The following is a 20054-nucleotide window of genomic DNA, read 5'->3' on the forward strand; positions in this document are numbered from 1 at the left end:
GAGATTGGGCGAGCCTCTCTCACTCCTGCAGAGCGCCAGCGCCGCTTCACCTCAAACCTCTGCCTCTATTGTGGAGGTGATGGGCATCGTGTGGTAACCTGCCCTTTAAAGGGCCGAAGCTCACCGGGCATAGGGGGAGTCCGGTTGAGTTCAATGACCATCCAGTCCTCCGACCGCAAACCCCTGCTGCAAGTTCACCTCCGCCTCTCTGACTCAACTCACACCCTGGCTGCTCTGGTGGATTCTGGCGCCGAAGCCAACATAATGGACATCAAGCTGGCACGCCAACTGGGACTGGAGAACCTCCGTTTGACACCTCCTATTCCTGCCCGGGCACTGGACGGACACTTACTCGGATCGGTCACTCATGTCACGGCCCCGGTCTCGATGGGTCTGTCCGGAAACCATCAAGAAACTATCCAGTTTCACCTGCTCCCCTCTCCAGGCCAACCCCTCATCCTGGGTTACCCATGGCTCCGCCGGCACAACCCTCAGCTCGACTGGGTGACCGGGGTGATCAGGGAGTGGGGAGAGGACTGCCACCGAACCTGCCTGCTTGCTGCCGCACTACCCCCTCGGCCAGTACCTACTAACTCCGCTCCTGACCTCTCCAATGTCCCAGAATGCTACCATGGTCTCAGAGAGGTGTTTAACAAAGCAAGAGCCACATCTCTGCCCCCTCACCGACCGTACGACTGTGCCATCGACCTCCTCCCTGGAACAGCCCCTCCAAAGGGTCGTCTTTATTCGTTGTCTGCTCCTGAAAGAAAGTCCATGGAGGACTACATCAATGGCTCTCTGTCCGCAGGATTAATCCGTTCATCTTCATCTCCTGCTGGTGCTGGCTTCTTCTTTGTGGGGAAGAAGGACGGATCTCTTCGCCCCTGCATCGACTACAGGGGACTCAACGACATCACAGTGAAAAACCGTTACCCTCTGCCTCTGCTCACCTCTGCTTTTGAGTTGCTCCAGGGAGCCACTGTTTTTACCAAGTTGGATCTCAGAAACGCTTACCACCTAGTGCGGATCCGGGAGGGAGATGAATGGAAAACCGCATTCAATACACCAACAGGCCACTACGAGTATCTGGTTATGCCTTTTGGCCTCACCAATGCTCCTGCTGTGTTCCAGGCTCTAGTGAATGATGTACTGCGGGACATGTTAAACAAGTTTGTCTTCGTTTACCTGGATGACATCTTAATCTACTCCAGAAACCTGTCTGAACACACCCGCCATGTCCAGCAAGTCCTTCATCGTCTTCTGGAGAATTCCCTCTACGCCAAGGCAGAGAAATGTGAGTTTCACGTCAAGACAGTGGCCTTCCTGGGGTACATAGTGGCAGAGGGAAGTATCCAAATGGATCCTGCCAAAGTATCAGCAGTCACTTCATGGCCAGTTCCGGAGAACAGAAAGAAGCTGCAACAGTTTCTGGGGTTTGCTAACTTCTATAGAAAGTTTATCCGGAACTACAGTACCGTTGCTGCCCCTCTCACTGCTCTAACCAGCACCAAGCAACCCTTCACCTGGACCCCAGCAGCCGACAAGGCCTTCAGTACCCTCAAGGTGAGGTTCACCTCCGCTCCCATCCTCCAGATGCCTGATGTGGACCGGCAATTCATTGTGGAGGTGGACGCCTCGGATGTGGGAGTTGGTGCTGTGATTTCTCAGTGGGCTGCGGAGGATAGGAAGCTCCATCCCTGTGCCTTTTTCTCACGTCGGTTGTCCCCCTCTGAGTGCAATTACGACATAGGGAACCGTGAGCTGCTGGCTGTGAAGCTTGCCTTGGAGGAGTGGCGTCACTGGCTGGAGGGGTCCACCATTCCATTTCTCGTTTGGACCGATCATAAGAACTTGGAGTACATCCGCACGGCCAAACGGTTGAACTCCAGGCAGTCCCGCTGGGCCCTGTTCTTCACCAGGTTTAATTTCACTCTGTCATACCGGCCTGGATCACGCAACACCAAGCCAGACGCCCTCTCCCGTCAATTCCAGAAGGATGACACCCCCTCCAAGGACCCTGTGTCGATTCTGCCAAGTCCCTGCATCGTTGCAGCTCTGACCTGGGCTGTTGAGGAACAGGTGCTGGAGGCTCTCCGTAACCAGCCAGGTCCCAGCACTTGCCCAGCTGACCGCCTTTTTGTCCCCGAAGACCTGAGGTCCCAGGTCGTTCAGTGGGGACATGACTCCCGCCTAGCTTGTCACCCTGGCTCCACCCGCACTTACAACCTGCTCGCCCAGAGGTTCTGGTGGCCCTCTCTGAGAAAGGATGTACGGGAATTCGTCCAAGCCTGCCCCATCTGCAACCAACACAAGTCGTCCTGCCAGCCCCCAGCCGGATTGCTGCAGCCCCTGCCTGTGCCCAGACGTCCCTGGTCTCACATCGCCCTTGACTTTGTCACGGGGCTGCCCCCTTCAAGTGGCATGACCGTCATTCTCACCATAGTTGACCGTTTCAGCAAGATGGCACACTTCATTCCCCTCCCCAAGCTCCCAACCGCCAAGGAGACCGCCCAGGTGGTCCTGGAACACGTCTTCCGGATCCACGGACTGCCAAAGGATGTAGTTTCTGACCGTGGTCCACAATTCTCCTCCGCTTTTTGGAAGGAGTTCTGTCACCTGCTGGGAGCCACAGTCAGTCTGACTTCCGGATTCCATCCCCAATCCAATGGGCAGTCAGAGCGGGCTAATCAGGAGCTCGAGAAGGCACTGCGATGCATGACTTCACGCAACCCCCACTCCTGGTCGCAGCAATTGACATGGGTGGAGTACGCACACAATTCTCTGACCTGCTCTGCCATCGGTATGTCCCCTTTCCAATGTGTTTATGGATACCAGCCTCCTCTATTTGCCAGCCAGGAAGAGGAGGTTACTTGCCCATCTGCACTTGCTTTTGCCCGTCGATGTCGCCGCACCTGGTCACAAGCCCGAGCCACACTCCTCAGATCCGTTGCCAGCTACACTACCGGGGCCAACCGTCGGAGAATTCCTGCTCCCACCTACCATGTTGGTCAAAGGGTGTGGTTGTCATCGAAGAACCTGCCACTCAGGGTGGAGTCGCAGAAGCTGGCACCTCGGTTCATTGGCCCATTCCCTATCATAAGAGTGATTAGCCCAACTGCTGTCCGGCTCCAACTGCCTAATTCCCTGAGGGTGCACCCCACTTTCCATGTGTCTAAGATTAAGCCCATCCATGAGAGTCCGCTGGTCCCTGCTGCGCCTTGTCCTCCTCCTCCACGGCTCGTCGATGGTGGTCTGGTTTACACCGTCCGCCGCCTGCTTCGGTCCAGACGGAGGGGTAGGGGTCTCCAGTACCTCATTGACTGGGAGGGCTATGGACCTGAGGAAAGGACCTGGGTGCCAGCTAGTCGGATTGTGGATAGGACTCTCATCACCGCTTTCCACCAACGGCATCCTGATCAACCTGCAATCCGTAGGGGCCGCCCCAGAGGGGTCCCTAACCGTCCTGCCCGCTCGGCTTCCTGTCCTGTGCCTGATCCTGTCTCGGGACCTGTCCCATCTCCCGACCACGGCCCTCCGGCTTCCTCCGAGGATGAGGACGTTCACTCGGACCGTTCGGAGGAGTTCTAGCCCTCCTCCGGCTCCCCTCCTCCCGCCCGGCGTGGTGTTGCTCTTGGGACTTCTGGGGCCGTCCCTTGGGGGGGGGGTTCTGTCATGAGCCTCTCACTCCACCGGGTTACCACCTTTATTTTCTTCCACTCTGCTCACCACTCTCTCTACTCAGCCTAACTAGCTCCACCTGTCCCTGCTCTGCTCTGCTCTAATTACTCTGCCAGCTGCGCTGCATTACCCACTACCTCTCCCAGTATTTGAGGCCCTGTCTTTCAGCTCTCCGGTGTCAGATCGTCTGCAAAGCTCACACCCGGAACCTGGTTGCTCGCGCTTCTGGCTCACCCTGGTTTTGTGACCCCGGACCTGCCTGATTTTTGGATACTCTTCTGCCCCAGGAGATCCAGACCTGCTTCTGCCATAACGACTCCTGACTACTCTTCAATCCCGGTAACTCTGACCAGCCTTCTGCCTTGCTACTACGTATTTTGGATTTCCCTTGAACTGTACTGCTGCCTTGTTTCATTCCGCCCTGTTGTGTCTGTGTCTCCCCCCCCCAGGACTTCTGGACCACCCACCACCGGCTTCATAGGACGCATCGCTGCCACTGGGGGGGGCACAGACCCAGCACATTGGACGGGATCCCTGTTACCCCTGGAGCCTTCATTCACTCCCTACTTCCCTTTTCCCTTAAGTTTTAATAAACTTTCTGGTGTGACGCAATTGTGGTCCTCTGGTCGTCTGTCTGAACCGTGACAGTTTTAGAATTCCTTAACTACTTACGCAAACTATAGAATAACGTAATAACAATTAGAATTCGTCAAATAAATATTTTCCATTCAACTATTCAGACTTCTACTTCAATAATAATAATAATAATAATATGCCATTTAGCAGACGCTTTTATCCAAAGCGACTTACAGTCATGCGTGCATACATTTTTGTGTATGACTTCAAATGGCTCTTACAGCTCGATTCTTACTTGCTAGACTGTCTCTCTTTTACCCGCGAACTAAAACATGGCATTAGTACAGTCTATTCCCAAACCACCAATAACTACTAGTATATTTGCATTCATATTACTAAAAGACATTACTTTCCTCTGTCTACCCAAACAATTCACTGTTGAATATCTAACTTCCCTATTAAATTACTTTCCTTTGTTATCAATTCAAATCACGGCCTCAGCTCTATCGCAATTGCCAGTCCGCTATCCAATTCCTGTAACTGTCCTTTCTGATTACGCCCTAATTAATAAAACAAATACTTGCTATCATTGACAAGCATACATTTAATTCACATCCATATTCAATTCAATATTCCAACTTACAACTATTTCCTCAGTAGTTTTTCAAATTATCAACTCATTTGGCGCCACAGAAAATAACTATCTTTCTCCCCCCCCCCACTATTCCTGTTGAATACGGGAGTCGTTCACTTCAAACCCCGCAAACTTCTAAATCCCAGTCTTACACTCTAATCAGAAAATCTAAATTTTTGTCAGTAATGCAGAACTATGCTTCATTGAAATGACAAGTAAATCCTCCTTTATTCAAATGATAAGGATCTGTAGTTTCAGTATCTGGCACCTACCATAATAATCTGAAAATAGCTTTAAAGGACACAGATCTCACAAGCTCATCGGAAATAACTTCGCAGTCAACGAGTCAAACCTACATTCATTGATTTGAAACAGATCTAACGAATTTACTCAACTGGATTACGTTCTTCCCCCCTAATATACTAAAATTCCTTTACTATATCACCTCTGCTTATGAAATGATATAGTTATTATAATGCTTAATTTTATTTATATCACATGATCTATGTATAGTCTCCCACCCCCCACGTACGTCTACGTGTTTGGGCGTGCAAGCCAGCACTTATATACAGTGGGGAAAAAATGTATTTAGTCAGCCACCAATTGTGCAAGTTCTCCCACTTAAAAAGATGAGAGAGGCCTGTAATTTTCATCATAGGTACACGTCAACTATGACAGACAAATTGAGAAAAGAAATCCAGAAAATCACATTGTAGGATTTTTAATGAATTTATTTGCAAATTATGGTGGAAAATAAGTATTTGGTCACCTACAAACAAGCAAGATTTCTGGCTCTCACAGACCTGTAACTTCTTCTTTAAGAGGCTCCTCTGTCCTCCACCCGTTACCTGTATTAATGGCACCTGTTTGAACTTGTTATCAGTATAAAAGACACCTGTCCACAACCTCAAACAGTCACACTCCAAACTCCACTATGGCCAAGACCAAAGAGCTGTCAAAGGACACCAGAAACAAAATTGTAGACCTGCACCAGGCTGGGAAGACTGAATCTGCAATAGGTAAGCAGCTTGGTTTGAAGAAATCAACTGTGGGAGCAATTATTAGGAAATGGAAGACATTCAAGACCACTGATAATCTCCCTCGATCTGGGGCTCCACGCAAGATCTCACCCCGTGGGGTCAAAATGATCACAAGAACGGTGAGCAAAAATCACAGAACCACACGGGGGGACCTAGTGAATGACCTGCAGAGAGCTGGGACCAAAGTAACAAAGCCTACCATCAGTAACACACTACGCCGCCAGGGACTCAAATCCTGCAGTGCCAGACGTGTCCCCCTGCTTAAGCCAGTACATGTCCAGGCCCGTCTGAAGTTTGCTAGAGTGCATTTGGATGATCCAGAAGAGGATTGGGAGAATGTCATATGGTCAGATGAAACCAAAATATAACTTTTTTGGTAAAAACTCAAGTCGTGTTTATAGGACAAAGAATGCTGAGATGCATCCAAAGAACACCATACCTACTGTGAAGCATGGGGGTGGAAAAATCATGCTTTGGGGCTGTTTTTCTGCAAAGGGACCAGGACGACTGATCCGTGTAAAGGAAAGAATGAATGGGGCCATGTATCGTGAGATTTTGAGTGAAAACCTCCTTCCATCAGCAAGGGCATTGAAGATGAAACGTGGCTGGGTCTTTCAGCATGACAATGATCCCAAACACACCGCCCGGGCAACGAAGGAGTGGCTTCGTAAGAAGCATTTCAAGGTCCTGGAGTGGCCTAGCCAGTCTCCAGATCTCAACCCCATAGGAAATCTTTGGAGGGAGTTGAAAGTCTGTGTTGCCCAGCGACAGCCCCAAAACATCACTGCTCTAGAGGAGATCTGCATGGAGGAATGGGCCAAAATACCAGCAACAGTGTGTGAAAACCTTGTGAAGACTTACAGAAAACGTTTGACCTGTGTCATTGCCAACAAAGGGTATATAACAAAGTATTGAGAAACTTTTGTTATTGACCAAATACTTATTTTCCACCATCATTTGCAAATAAATTCATTAAAAATCCTACAATGTGATTTTCTGGATTTCTTTTTCTCATTTTGTCTGTCATAGTTGACGTGTACCTATGATGAAAATTACAGGCCTCTCTCATCTTTTTAAGTGGGAGAACTTGCACAATTGGTGGCTGACTAAATACTTTTTTTCCCCACTGTATTATTCCACTTTTATCCACTCTCTACTAATCAATTACCCGCACATAACATACATAATATTCTAATATATTCATATTAACCAAACCATTCGTATTTCTAATAATTCTTTATCGCCACAAGTTAGTTTACCCTAATCTAGTCCCAGCGGAACATCAACTTAATTACCTAGACCCCCGTCCCTCAGTCATAACATCCTCTCCATCCCATTATCCAAACCTCAGAGTATGACTCATTTTCCACATTTATCCCATCCTCATTTCACATTCACACAACGTTGTTCTCAAACACGCTTAATCACTATTTGCATAACCTACAGGAATATTTTATTCTACCAACGGGCCCCAATTTGGAATGTTAACCATATCACAGTTATTATTTTACTGTGGTCAATTTTACCATAATCCTATATTACTTCTACATTTCCCAACTTTAATTACCCCCTAAAAGCTTGACCGAAATTCTATGTGTTGACGTCATATGATCACCCCCGTACACGTGACCTGTTCCTCCAACAGGATTTGTCATACCCCTCCGAGAAAAGACACACACACACACACCTTCTGATCTTCTCCTCCCAGTAACTCACGTTAGAAAATGAATATCCACATACTATTCATTCTCCTCTTCCTAATGGGAATGCCCTTTCTCCACCAGCTTTTAGAAGCTTCAAACGACCTCAAATATAGTCCCTTTCCTGTCACTTACAGAAAAGACTATTATTTGCAGGATTTCTTTTTATTGTCCGATCACTCACACAGATAAACAGCCACTCGCACTTAAATGAATCAGACAGAATGACCCGCAGGACGACCAAATGTATCAGGCGTTTGAACAAAGCTAATTGATCAAGCTGACCATATGAGCAACCTGAATGAGACAGATGAAACATACAACTTAATCACAAGTGAATGAACCACAGCCGCTCAAACAAACCATTCCCCCGTACGAGATGAGCAGACCTACTCTATCTTATTATTTCTCTATACTTTGAAGCCCTGGTGGCATTCACAACCGTTCACCTACCTGAGATGAACGGCGCGACTTCCAATTTATGGTGTCACCTACAGCGGATGACCTACTTTTTTACCCGATTTAGCTGTCTAATTTGTGCATCACCTCAACCAGGATAATGCACACAGTTAGCCACAAAGAATGTTAACTATATGTTCATGATTAACTCAGTTTTATCTCATAGTCCACTAAACAATTTCCAACACTGTCATCAAGGCAAAGGGTGGCTATTTGAAGAATCTCAAATATGAAATATGTTTTGATTTGTTTAACACTTTTTTGGTTACTACATGATTCCATATGTGTGATTTCATAGTTTTGATATCTTCACTATTATTCTACAATGTATAAAAATAAAAATAAATAAAAAACTTGAATGAGTAGGTGTGTCCAAACTTTTGACTGGTAGTGTATGGTGCTTTCAAAACAAGGTCGAATCATGATGACGTCATTGATCTTCAGGTCGTAGCTCTAGAAAGAGACCCGACTTCCGGATTTACAATTCTGAGTTGGATGACCGTTCAAAATGTATTTTCCCAGTCGGAGTTCATTTTTTCCCAAGTTGTCTTGAACTCACTGAAGTCAAGTTTTCGTAGTGCCGAGTTAACAGTTGTTTTGAGGGTGGCACAAATCATGTGTGGTATCTGAGGAATTTATGACTTTGCTAACGTTTTCAAATGGTATCTTGGAGGATGTTGATTCAGCTTAGGGAAGCATCTGGGGAGCAGTTTTATAGGGGCACCCCATAAAACAGAGGAAGTCTCATGGGATTGGTCTGTATGGGAAACCACCCATATCATGGTAAAGATTATAAATACTTGGTTGAGACAAAGGAGGTCAGAACAACATTATTTTCGAGTCATTGTTCTCCAGATGCCTGCAGACGTCTGTAAACTTATGCTGAAATCTTGTGATATAAATAAACCTTTATAATCAAAGTACAGTGTAAGCGGACTCCTTGGTCTCACAGCAAAGATTAGCATTATTCTTTATAAACAACACATGCTTCATTGACAGCATGGCCAATGTTGAATGTTTATAATTTTAAACTTGGAAAAGAGACCCTTAATCCCAGATTTGGGACCACACAGCCACTCCACTGAATAGCAGGCTAGTGATTGCTTTGCAATGCTTGCAGTTAGCCACTGATTCCTTCCAAACCACTCATTATTGAATTTGCGATTTCCAACTTGTTGTGTAATGTTTATGTCCAATGGCCGATGAGCACCGATATGTTTTATCTATAATTTATGTTCATTATTTATCTTCATATGACAAGGAATAAAAAGGATTTGCCAGTAGATTGTCAACTTGATTCATGATGATGACTGCTAGCTAAGATTTTGAAAGTATGATGTTGACATGATCAGGCCAATCAAAGCTACTGTAGATATAACGTGATTTGACATCATTTTATCTGTGGCCAATGACCTTGAGCCTTCTTGGATGGGCACTTCTAATGTAACTCTATGGCAGCACCCAAGGGGCTTGAATTTTCGAGCTCTACCCTTAGACTTGGCGGTGAGGTACTATCCCCACCAGTGACAGAACACTGAGCAACTAGAGAACATTACCAACACCTACGCTCTGTATTTTCCGCTGGCTGCCCCACCACCACAGAAACCACTGATCTAGGCTGAAACACCTGCATTTTGGAGCTGCCTTACTCAAGAAAGCAAAAAAGAGACCATGTTTGTATGTGGATTTATTAACTCAATGATAAAAATAAAAATACATGTTTTACATTGTTTGCAAACTGATATGTGACACGTATTAATGCCAAAATAACATGCAAAACAGGCAAGCCAAAACATAGATATATTTTATATTATTTTTTATCTAAAAATGTGGAGCAGAACCACCGGCCCTGAACGACGGGTCGCCACTGGTCATTTCAACACATTTATTTTATCAAATCGTAGCCTACAGTAGCCTACAATGGCATATAAATTAATAGGCTACTTGATGGCCAAACAATAATTCTCCACATTTAATGTCGTTTCATTGAGGACTTTTCCCCATAACAGAAACACGCGAGGGAATTCCATAACTTCCATTTCACATTTACACTCGCGCATAATGACAAGTTAAATAGCCTGGCTACAATTGTAAAAAGTTGTCACGACCTGCATGTGTGCTGCTCTGTCTCCTCTCACTCACATGACTCAGCCGATAGTGTATTTAGCTACACACACAGCCCTCCGGCACCTCCCCACCACTCAATCAATCACTCACCAACAGCATTGCCTGATAGTCAGCAGCAGCATGTCACAGTGAAATACATTTTTTTTTTAAAAAGAGAATTGCCATGGCGGTCGCGGTGTAATTTAGAAGTAGGCCAAAACCCTGCAACCCACGACCAATACATTAGGCCAATTGACAGTAAAACCACGAATTCCTATAGGAATTCCTAGGTATAACGAATCAAACCCAGATCAGACATAAATACAGCACAAATATCGTATTATCAACATTTCAATAAATGAATAGTATTTTACTTACTGGTACGCATTATGATTATGTATTATTATTGTGTTATTATTAAGGCACTTTTAATTATATCACACCGCCCTCCCGTCAAAGTATCCACATCTCATCTGAGAAGGTCACATTATAGGATTAATATATAATGTACAGATATGTGATTAGTGATACTTCAGTCAATATAGGATATGTCATGGGGTGCATTTTGTATTTAAAAATATTTCCATAAACTGAACGCTGAACCGATCTTGTCGTACTCCACTCCAGCAGGTGGTGATAAAGCAAAATGTGTTACCTCCTGCCAGATGAGGTGCGCGCGGAAACGGACAGAAACCAGGAACTAGCTAGCTCGGATGCTACTAAACGTAATCTAAAATGTCTAAAATACAGCTGTTAAGAGTGTTTCTCAATGAGCGATTAAGTGCTGCTGCTGAGGAGATATTAGGGGCAGTTGAAAAAACGATAGCAGAAGAAGTTTCCCGTTCAAATGAGGAAAATGACCGTCTACAGAGGCTGCTTGAAATAGCTCTCATAAAGCTAAACAGATCAGGTTTGTAATTACGTCTGTCTATTAAACCGTTATTGTATGGAAGTGGATAGAAAATATCACATCAGCTTTTACAGGTACATAGTTATGTCGTTGATATCTGAATTGGCATAGAGCTCGCCCGTTTGTAGTCCTAAAAACCGGAAATGAGTTATCTCTGGTTCGTTCAGCCGTTCCTACGGAGGGACATGAATGGGGAAAGAATGCAGGAACGGTAGGGTCTGATGCTTCTGAAATAATGGGGTTTTGGGATAAACGCCGAAAATAAGGTCCGAGGTTAACACATGCGTAGGAGATCTTATACAGTGCGTTTTGTTCTATGAGATGATATCAGTCAGTTAACATAACCTTTATGAATTAAGAAGCCTTTATGTGCTTCTTTTGATTACAAACATGCTTCACAATTCACAAAAACTGATTTTAGCTGATGAAGATGATCTCATAGAACAAAACGTATAAGATCTGAGCCTGTGTTTATGACAGACCTCATTTTCTGTGTTTATCCAAAATCCCTACCAAAAAAAACCCATTCATTTCCCCCATAGGCTTTGGCCAGCAAGCCATTACTATTGCTCTCTATTGTAGGCTTACAGGTTTTCTATATCGCATCCTTCCTTTCTACTTGCCTCTAGACATCCTCCAACAGTCAGTCTCGGAACAGGTTCCCCCTGGGCAGCAGCACTGTGTGCAGGAATGGAGCCCCAGTCTCGGACAGGAGGACCCAGAGCCTACGCAGATAAAGGAGGAACAGGAGGAACTCAGGACCAGTCAGTGGGAAGAGCAGCTTCAAGAGCTGGAAGATGATACCAAAGATGCCATATTCACTTCTGCCTTTATGGAAACTGACTGTGAGGACCCAACTCTGCACTCATATCTTTATCAAGCCCAGAATGAGGGAAAAGAAGAGAGAGACTCTCTACCCAGCACCTCAACTGCACATATCAAAACAGAAACTGATGGAGAGGACTACAGAGTATCAGAACCAACCAGTGATTCTCAGCCCATCTATGCAGGAAATCCATACTGTTTTGCAGCTCAGAGTGAAAACGTTGATGGGATAGGAGTCGGAGGGCCTCCGTCAGGTTTTAAACCAGTCAAATCAAAGACAAGATGGACAGTAAAAAGACAAAGCTCCCACATTAATACTAAGGGTAGAAAATCCACAGAGTCATCCAATCTGAAATCACCCAGGCAAAGGGATAATGCTCCTTGCCGTTGTAAAGTGTGTGGAAAGTCTTTCCAGTACATGGGTTCATTAATGAAACATGTGCAAACTCATACAAATGAGAAAGAACATATTTGTGGTGTGTGTGGAAAATGTTTTGAGTCCACAGAAAGTATGAAACATCACATCCAAACTCACATTGCAGATAGGATGTGTTGTCATGTTTGTAGTAAATGCTTCACTAGCAATAGGGATCTGATTGTGCACATGAGAACCCACACAGGGGATAAACCGTATCAATGTTCTGATTGTGGCAAAGAATTCAGCGTTCGCAATAGTCTGAAAAGGCACATGAAGATTCATGCAGGAGGTAAAGGATATAGCTGCAGTCATTGTGACAAGTGTTTCAGCACTAGCTTCCGTCTGACATTTCACATGATGAGGAGTCACAGGGGCGAAACCATACAGGTGTCCTGTATGTAGAAAAACTGCTTTACCCAATCATGTGTAATCAGAAAAGTCACACTGGGGAAAATGTGTATGAGTGCAATGATTGCAGTAAATATTTCAGTGACAGTGGCTGCTTAAACTTCTAAAAAGTCCACACAGGCCACTGTCATGTACGTTGCTCACCTAGATCTGTGTAGTCCTAATGCTGGAGTAACTCGCCATTGTGAGGCCTTTGAATGAGCCTGGCTCTCAAAAAGAGACAACCTGTGTGTTTTTGGAGTTATATTATGGTGGGAGGAAAGGAAATAAGCTACTAATGGTAATACATCTGAAAAATAATAAAAGTACTGTGAATTCAAGTATGTTTTATTCCATTGAAATTTGTTGAGCTACTTTTGAATGCCCAATAACTATAATAAGCACAAAGCATATACTCAGTTTGGACAGTATGTGTAGGGAGTTGAATTTTAGTTAGTGGAATTGTAGACAAGAATAATTGTTGGCAAAGTACATAGTCAACCACCAGGCTCTGTACATATGGACAGTAATTTAAATGGTTATAGACAAAATATACCACAGTGACACTTGTCTCAATACTATGCTGACACTGATGTTCTCTTCCAGGTATGTCAGGCTTAAAAATATTTATGTAAATGTGCAGTTAGTTGCTATTCCAACTGAAGGAACTCTTGGTCAGGCAGCAGATACCTCTGAATGACGGCCATCACATCTTTTTCAGTGCTGTGTTCAAAGTCATGTCTGTTCTTGAATGGTAAATGTCCAGCTAGCTCCCACAGAGCCACATTGAAGGCAGATTCATAATTGGCACCAAAGCAGGACCTCTTGGGCCACACAACAATAGGCATACCCCTCCTGGCACTCACATCAGACTCCCCACCTCAGATGAAAAACAGGTTGTGCGCCTTGTTCCCATCCACCAGTGAGTCTGTGACCAGACTAATGGCATGGACAACTTTCTCAAGGTCCTCAGTTTCAGTGTAGAACATAAAGCCGGTGGGGAAGTCTGTCAGACGGTAAGCGTACCTCCTGGTTCATGTAGTATCCGTGGAGATGATTGACCGATGCAAAGGCGTCAAGACTATTTAATCCCACCCAGAAGCTCGGGTCAGAACACAAATTCAAATCCGATTTGGATGGCAGTGGGGGTCAGGACCTGTGGAGAACACTGGGTGGGCTCTGGAACTAATAAACAGTGGCCAAATTTCCAAAGGTCTAACACTGACCACCACCATCATTCTTCAGAGTTAATTACCTGGGTGTCCATTTACTTTACAGGGGCCCCCACCTTTGTGATGAGTAAGCAAATGGAGCCTACTTCACATCTCAAAAATTACTTCCTCTGGATTGATTTTGTTGAAGTTGAACTGATTGGTGTCCAAGTTTTGTTTGATGCTTAATATTTCCTGAGGCTGTCTTCTAGATCCCTCTTTGAATGTTCAGTTTGGGCCACATAGTGAGATGGCCCAGGTAAAATGTGTGTCTCCAAGTCGCCCAGGTGATAATGGAACAGCCCTCTCTCTGCCCATCCTGTCGGTCCAGCCGGTTTGTGGTATTGTGTCAAATTTAGACAGAGGACGTTCGGTCATCAAATCCAGACCAACAAACATTGTCAACAAAATCCCAGTTACTGTAGCTGAAACGTGTTGGCGACTTGCTGTTCTCCATTTGGCTGTAAGAAAGGTTAACATTGGTAGCTACACTGAACAAAAATATAAATGCAACATGCAACAATTTAAAGATTTTACTGAGTTACAGTTCATTTAAGGAAATCAGTCAACTGAAATAGATTCATTACGCCCTAATCTATGGATTTCACACCACTGGGAATAAAGAAATGCATTTGTTGGTCACAGATACCTTAAAAAAAAGGTAGGGGTGTGGATCAGAAAACCAGTCAGTATCTGGTGTGACCACCATTTGCCTCATGCAGCGCGACACATCTCCATCACATTGATTATGGCCTGTGGAATGTTGTCCCACTTCTTTTCAATGGCTGTTCGAAGTTGCTGGATATTGGTGGGAACAGGAACACGCTGTTGTACATGTCAATCCAGAGCATCCCAAACATGCTCAATGGTTGACATGTCTGGTGAGTATGCAGGCCATGGAAGAACTGGGACATTTTCAGCTTCCAGGAATTGTGTACAGATCCTTGCAACATGGGGCCGTGCATTATCATGCTAAAACATGAGGTGATGGCGGCAGATGAATGGCACGACAATGGGCCTCAGGAGCTATGTCCCGTAGCTTATGCCTGCCCATACCATAACCCCACCGCCACCATGGGGCACGCTGTTCACAAACTGCTCGCCCACACGATGCCATACACTCTGTCTGCCATCTGCCCGGTACAGTTGAAACCGGGAATCATCCGTGAAGAGCACATTTCTCCAGAGTGCCAGTGGCCATCGAAGGTGAGCATTTGCCTACTGAAGTCGGTTACGACGCCAAACTGCAGTCAGGTCAAGACCCTGATGAGGACGACGAGCACGCAGATGAGCTTCCCTGAGACGGTTTCTGACAGTTTGTGCAGAAATTCTTCGGTTGTGCATGCCCACCGTTTCATCAGCTGTCCGGGTGGCTGGTCACTGACGATCCCGCAGTTGAAGAAGCCGGATGTGGAGTTCTTGGGCTGAAGTAGTTACACGTGGTCTGCGGTTGTGAGGCCGGTTGGACGTACTGCCAAATGGAGACCGCTTATGGTAGAGAAATGAACATTCAGTTCTCTGGCAACAGCTCTCGTGGACATTCCTGCATCTGTGGCATTGTGTTGTGTGACAAAACTGCACATTTTAAAGTGGCCTTTTATTTTCCCCAGCACAAGGTGCACCTGTGTAATGATCATGCTGTTTAATCAGTTTCTTCATATGCCACACCAGTCAGGTGGATGGATTATATTGGCAAAGGAGAAATGCTCCCTAACAGCGACGTAAACACATTTGGGGACACCACCACTCAACACACCCTGTAACTCTTCGGAATTCAAATCTCGTATACCCAAATACTTCTCTGCAGCTACCACCACAACATCTATTTTCTGTCATTTACGTTCAATTTCTGCCGTACAGTTGATAACCATTGCTATGAACGCTAAGAAGCCAACCTTACTGAAGCATACTGTATATCACTTGTTGGGCTATCCCTCTGTTCTGGCACAGATCTACTACTCACAGGGATCCTCTCAGGATCCCTCACCCTTGACCCATCCTCTACGTTCTTCACTGCCTCAGCATATGACACCTTCTGCACGACTCTAGCCACCTCAACCTGCCTCTCTCGCACCAGACAATTCTGATCCCCAGCAACATGGGCACCCCTACAGTTGACACACACAACTTTGTCCACCGAAACTACACAATCCTCTATTACATTTACATTTTAGTCATTTAGCAGACGCTCTTATCCAGAGCGACTTACAGTTAGTGAATACATTTTTATTTATTTATTTTATTTATTATTTTTTTACTGGCCCCCCGTGGGAATTGAACCCACAACCCTGGCGTTGCAAACGCCATGCTCTATCAATTGAGCTACATCCCTGCCGGCCATTCCCTCCCCTACCCTGGACGACGCTGGGCCAATTGTGCGCCGCCCATGAGTCTCCCGGTCGCGGCCGGCTGCGACAGAGCCTGGATTCGAACCAGGATCTCTAGTGGCACAGTTAGCACTGCGATGCAGTGCCTTAGACCACTGCGCCACTCATGCCCTCTTGCATACTTCCCACATCTTGGAATCTCCCTCCTACAAACTGTTGCACCTGAAACAGCGCAGTGGATTCGGCACAAAAGCTCTAAAAGGATAACTGATATCCTAACATGACTTTGTCGGGTAAAAACTCTGACTCAAAACTCAAAAGGACTGACAGTGACTCCTCTGTATCACCATGCTTACCACCGGGTCTGCGTAGCACCAAACGGCAGGCATCACAAACACCAGGAATCTTCAACTTCAATTGCTCCACCTCCACACTTAACGCTACTCCAGAAATCACTCCTTTCAATGATGCCATGTTCCTAAGAGCAAAGCAAGAAACTGATCTTGACAGGGGGCAGTGGCATGAGTTCAGCTAAACTTAAGGTATGGCAAAGTGGGGTGTGTAGAAATACATCCTCCAGTTGAAGCTAATTTACTGTACCTCTAAACAATTTTAAAACTCTAAAATGCTATTTGGAGAACAGTAAAAACAAACAAATGTTCCCCAGACATTATCACTACAATATTAGGTTTATATTAGGTTTAAAGGTCTGTGGAATGGCATGTACAATGTACTAGTCAACCTCATACATAGGCTACATTGACTCATTTAGCCTACTTGTGGAACAGTGCAACATGAAATAGATGCATAATACAGGCTATCAAGGCTGACTTCAAATACCGACATCAATGTCCCCTGTAGCTCAGTTGGTAGAGCATGGCGCTTGCAACGCCAGGGTTGTGGGTTCGTTTCCCACGGGGGGCCAGAATGAAAATGTATGCACTCACTAACTAAGTCGCTCTGGATAAGAGCGTCTGCTAAATGACACAAAACATTTTTTAAATGTAAATGTGAAGTAACCGAAGCATAAAACAGTTGATTGCGAATGCAAACTATGCCAGATAAATCCTACAAATGCATACATCAAAGGAATTACTTAGGCCTACAATCGACAAGTACGCATAAATGAAGAATGAAGAAAAATCTACACATTAAGGCTGCGCCCGTGATTCAGCACCACCTTGGTACAGGTAGGCATAGTGGAGCTCTGTGGGGTGTGGCTGAATGCACAGCGCCTCTGTCTAGTAGCCAGCTAGAATTAGGCTATTTAGTTTGTGGGCAGTTAGACATTTTCTGGGCACAGTTGAGTAGCCTACAATGCTTATATGAAAATCATAACTGGCACGCAGATCTTTAGAAATTGTAGGATCAATTGAAAATTGTCACTCATGAAAAAGGTTGCAGACCCCCTGCTATAGGCCATATGAAGCCACCCTTGTGGAACGGTGCATACAGTGTACTATGCCAGTGTTTTTGTGTCATGTGCTTCCCACCAAAATTGTTGCTCTGCATTCAGAGATGTTCCTTATAATGTGTGCGCCCAGTTCATTTTTGTATTTGCCGGTCTGCATTATTTGCCAGGGAAGGGAAGCATTCTGCAAATATTGAAGCACTGCATCAACAAGGTGTTTCTGAGAATATTGAAACAATGAATCAACGATTGAGGCTGCACACCACTAATACAGGATTGGTAAAGGCCCAGCGCACTACTTTTGTGAAAAAATGCACCCCTTCTTCCCGCGGCTATGACCCCCATCTCAATTTTTAAACCATCTTCCTCATTCAAATCCAACCTCTGCTTTCCTCATTCTCTTCGACCTCTTCCTCCTCCTCAGAAATCCACCTTTCTGTGTCCCTGTCCCAATATTCCTCTTCTCCCGACTTTGCTTGCGGCCGGTGGCATCCCGACATAACTCCCATCTCATAATCGTCCTGCTCACCACAGAAACGTGTCTTTGCTGGGCGCTAACATTTTGAGAGCATGGGCAGTGGCCACACTCAGAAAAACGACCCCCAAACTCAACTCTGTTCTACTCCTGTTCTATCAAACTTCTGGGGAACTCATAGCAAAATTCTTGCTTGCCACATATAGTGCCTTCGGAAAGTATTCAGACCCCTTGACTTTTTCCAAATATTGTTACGTTACAGCCTTATTCTAAAATGGATTAACTAAATACAAATCCTCAGCAATCTACACACAATACCCCATAATGACAAAGCGAAAACAGGTTTTTAGAAATGTTACCAAATGTATTAAAAATAGAAAACAGATACCTTATTTACATAAGTATTCAGATCCTTTGCTATGAGACTCGAAATTGAGCTCAGGTGCATCCTGTTTCCATTAATCATCCTTGAGATTTTTCTACAACTTGATTGGAGTCCACCTGTGGTAAATTCAATTGATTGGACATGATTTGAAAAGGCACACAACTGTCTATAAAAGGTCCCACAGTTGACAGTTCATGTCACAGCAAAAACCAAGCTATGAGGTCGAAGAAATTGTCTGTAGAGCTCCGAGACAGGATTGTGTCGAGGCACAGATCTGGGGAAGGGTACCAAAAAATTATGCAGCATTGAAGGTCCCAAGAACACAGTGCCCTCCATCATTCTTAAATGGAAGAAGTTTGGAACCACCAAGACTCTTCCTCGAGCTGGCCGCCCGGCCAAACTGAACAATCGGGGGAGAAGGGCCTTGGTCAGGGAGGTGACCAAGAACCTGATGGTCACTCTGACATAGCTCCAGAGTTCCTCTGTGGAGATGGGAGACCTTTCCAGAAGGACAACCATCTCTGCAGCACTCCACCAATCAGGCCTTTTATGGTAGAGTGGTCAGACGGAAGCCACTCCTCAGTAAAATGCACATGACAGCCCGCTTGAAGTTTGCCAAAAGGCACCTAAAGACTCCCAGACCATGAGAAACAATATCCTCTGGTCTGATGAAACCAAGATTGAACGCTTTGGCCTGAATGCCAAGCGTCACGTCTGGAAGAAACCTGGCACCATCCTTACGGTGAAGCATGGTGGTGGCAGCGTCATGCTGTGGGGATGTTTTTCAGCAGCAGGGACTGGGAGAATAGTCAGGATCGAGGCAAAGATGAACAGAGCAAAGTACAGAGAGATCCTTGATGAAAACCTGTTCCAGAGCGCTCAGGATCTCCGACTGGGGCAAAGGTTCACCTTCCAACAGAACAACGACCCTAAGCACACAGCCAAGACAACGCAGGAGTGGCTTCGGGACAAGTCTCTGAATGTCCTTGAGTGGCCCAGCCAGAGCCTGTACTTGAACCCGATCGAACATCGCTCCCCATCCAACCTGACAGAGCTTGAGAGGATCTGCAAGCTTGTAGCGTCATACCCAAGAAGACGCGAGGCTGTAGTCGCTGCCAAAGCTGCTTCAACAAAGTACTGAGTAAAGGGTCTGAATACTTATGTAAATGTGATATTTCCGGTTTTTTTCTATTTTTGCTTTGTCATTATGGGGTATTGTGTGTAGATTAATGAGGAAAACATTTTTTAAAATCAATTTTAGAATAAGGCTGTAAAATAACAAAATGTGGAAAAAGTCAAGGGGTCTGAATACTTTCCAGAGGCACTGTATGAGGAAGCTATAGAAAAAGGAAAGCTACCAACCTCATTGAAACAAGGTGTTAACTCTTATCCATAAACCACATAAGGACATATTATTTATTGATAATTGGCGTCCAATTAACCGCTTAAACAACAATAAGATACTAGCTTTCATTCTAGCAAAACAGTTAAAATATGGTCTTTGTAGTTTAA

The 20054-nt window shown here is 45.2% G+C and overlaps 2 protein-coding genes across 2 annotated transcripts; one reads left to right on the plus strand and one right to left on the minus strand.

The window, feature by feature from the left end:
- Nucleotides 1–10902: 10902 nt before the first annotated feature.
- LOC311135476 (uncharacterized protein) lies at nucleotides 10903–13066 on the plus strand. The gene is made up of 2 exons (XM_084169456.1): nucleotides 10903–11103; nucleotides 11733–13066. Exons 1-2 carry the CDS (start codon nucleotides 10929–10931, stop codon nucleotides 12746–12748), a joined length of 1191 nt encoding a protein of 396 aa, XP_084025582.1. The 5' UTR covers nucleotides 10903–10928; the 3' UTR covers nucleotides 12749–13066.
- Nucleotides 13067–13350: 284 nt separating this feature from the next.
- Nucleotides 13351–18182, minus strand: gdpgp1 (GDP-D-glucose phosphorylase 1; the record flags this gene model as incomplete). Its single annotated transcript, XM_084169246.1, is given in 8 exon segments — nucleotides 13351–13383; nucleotides 13387–13588; nucleotides 13849–13940; nucleotides 13942–13972; nucleotides 14057–14158; nucleotides 14160–14176; nucleotides 14178–14263; nucleotides 18065–18182. Coding segments are annotated over 8 exon segments (681 nt in total).
- Nucleotides 18183–20054: the final 1872 nt, after the last annotated feature.

The sequence above is a fragment of the Coregonus lavaretus genome (assembly GCF_964263955.1).
Source record: "Coregonus lavaretus genome assembly, chromosome: 9".
NCBI classification, from domain to species: domain Eukaryota; kingdom Metazoa; phylum Chordata; class Actinopteri; order Salmoniformes; family Salmonidae; genus Coregonus; species Coregonus lavaretus.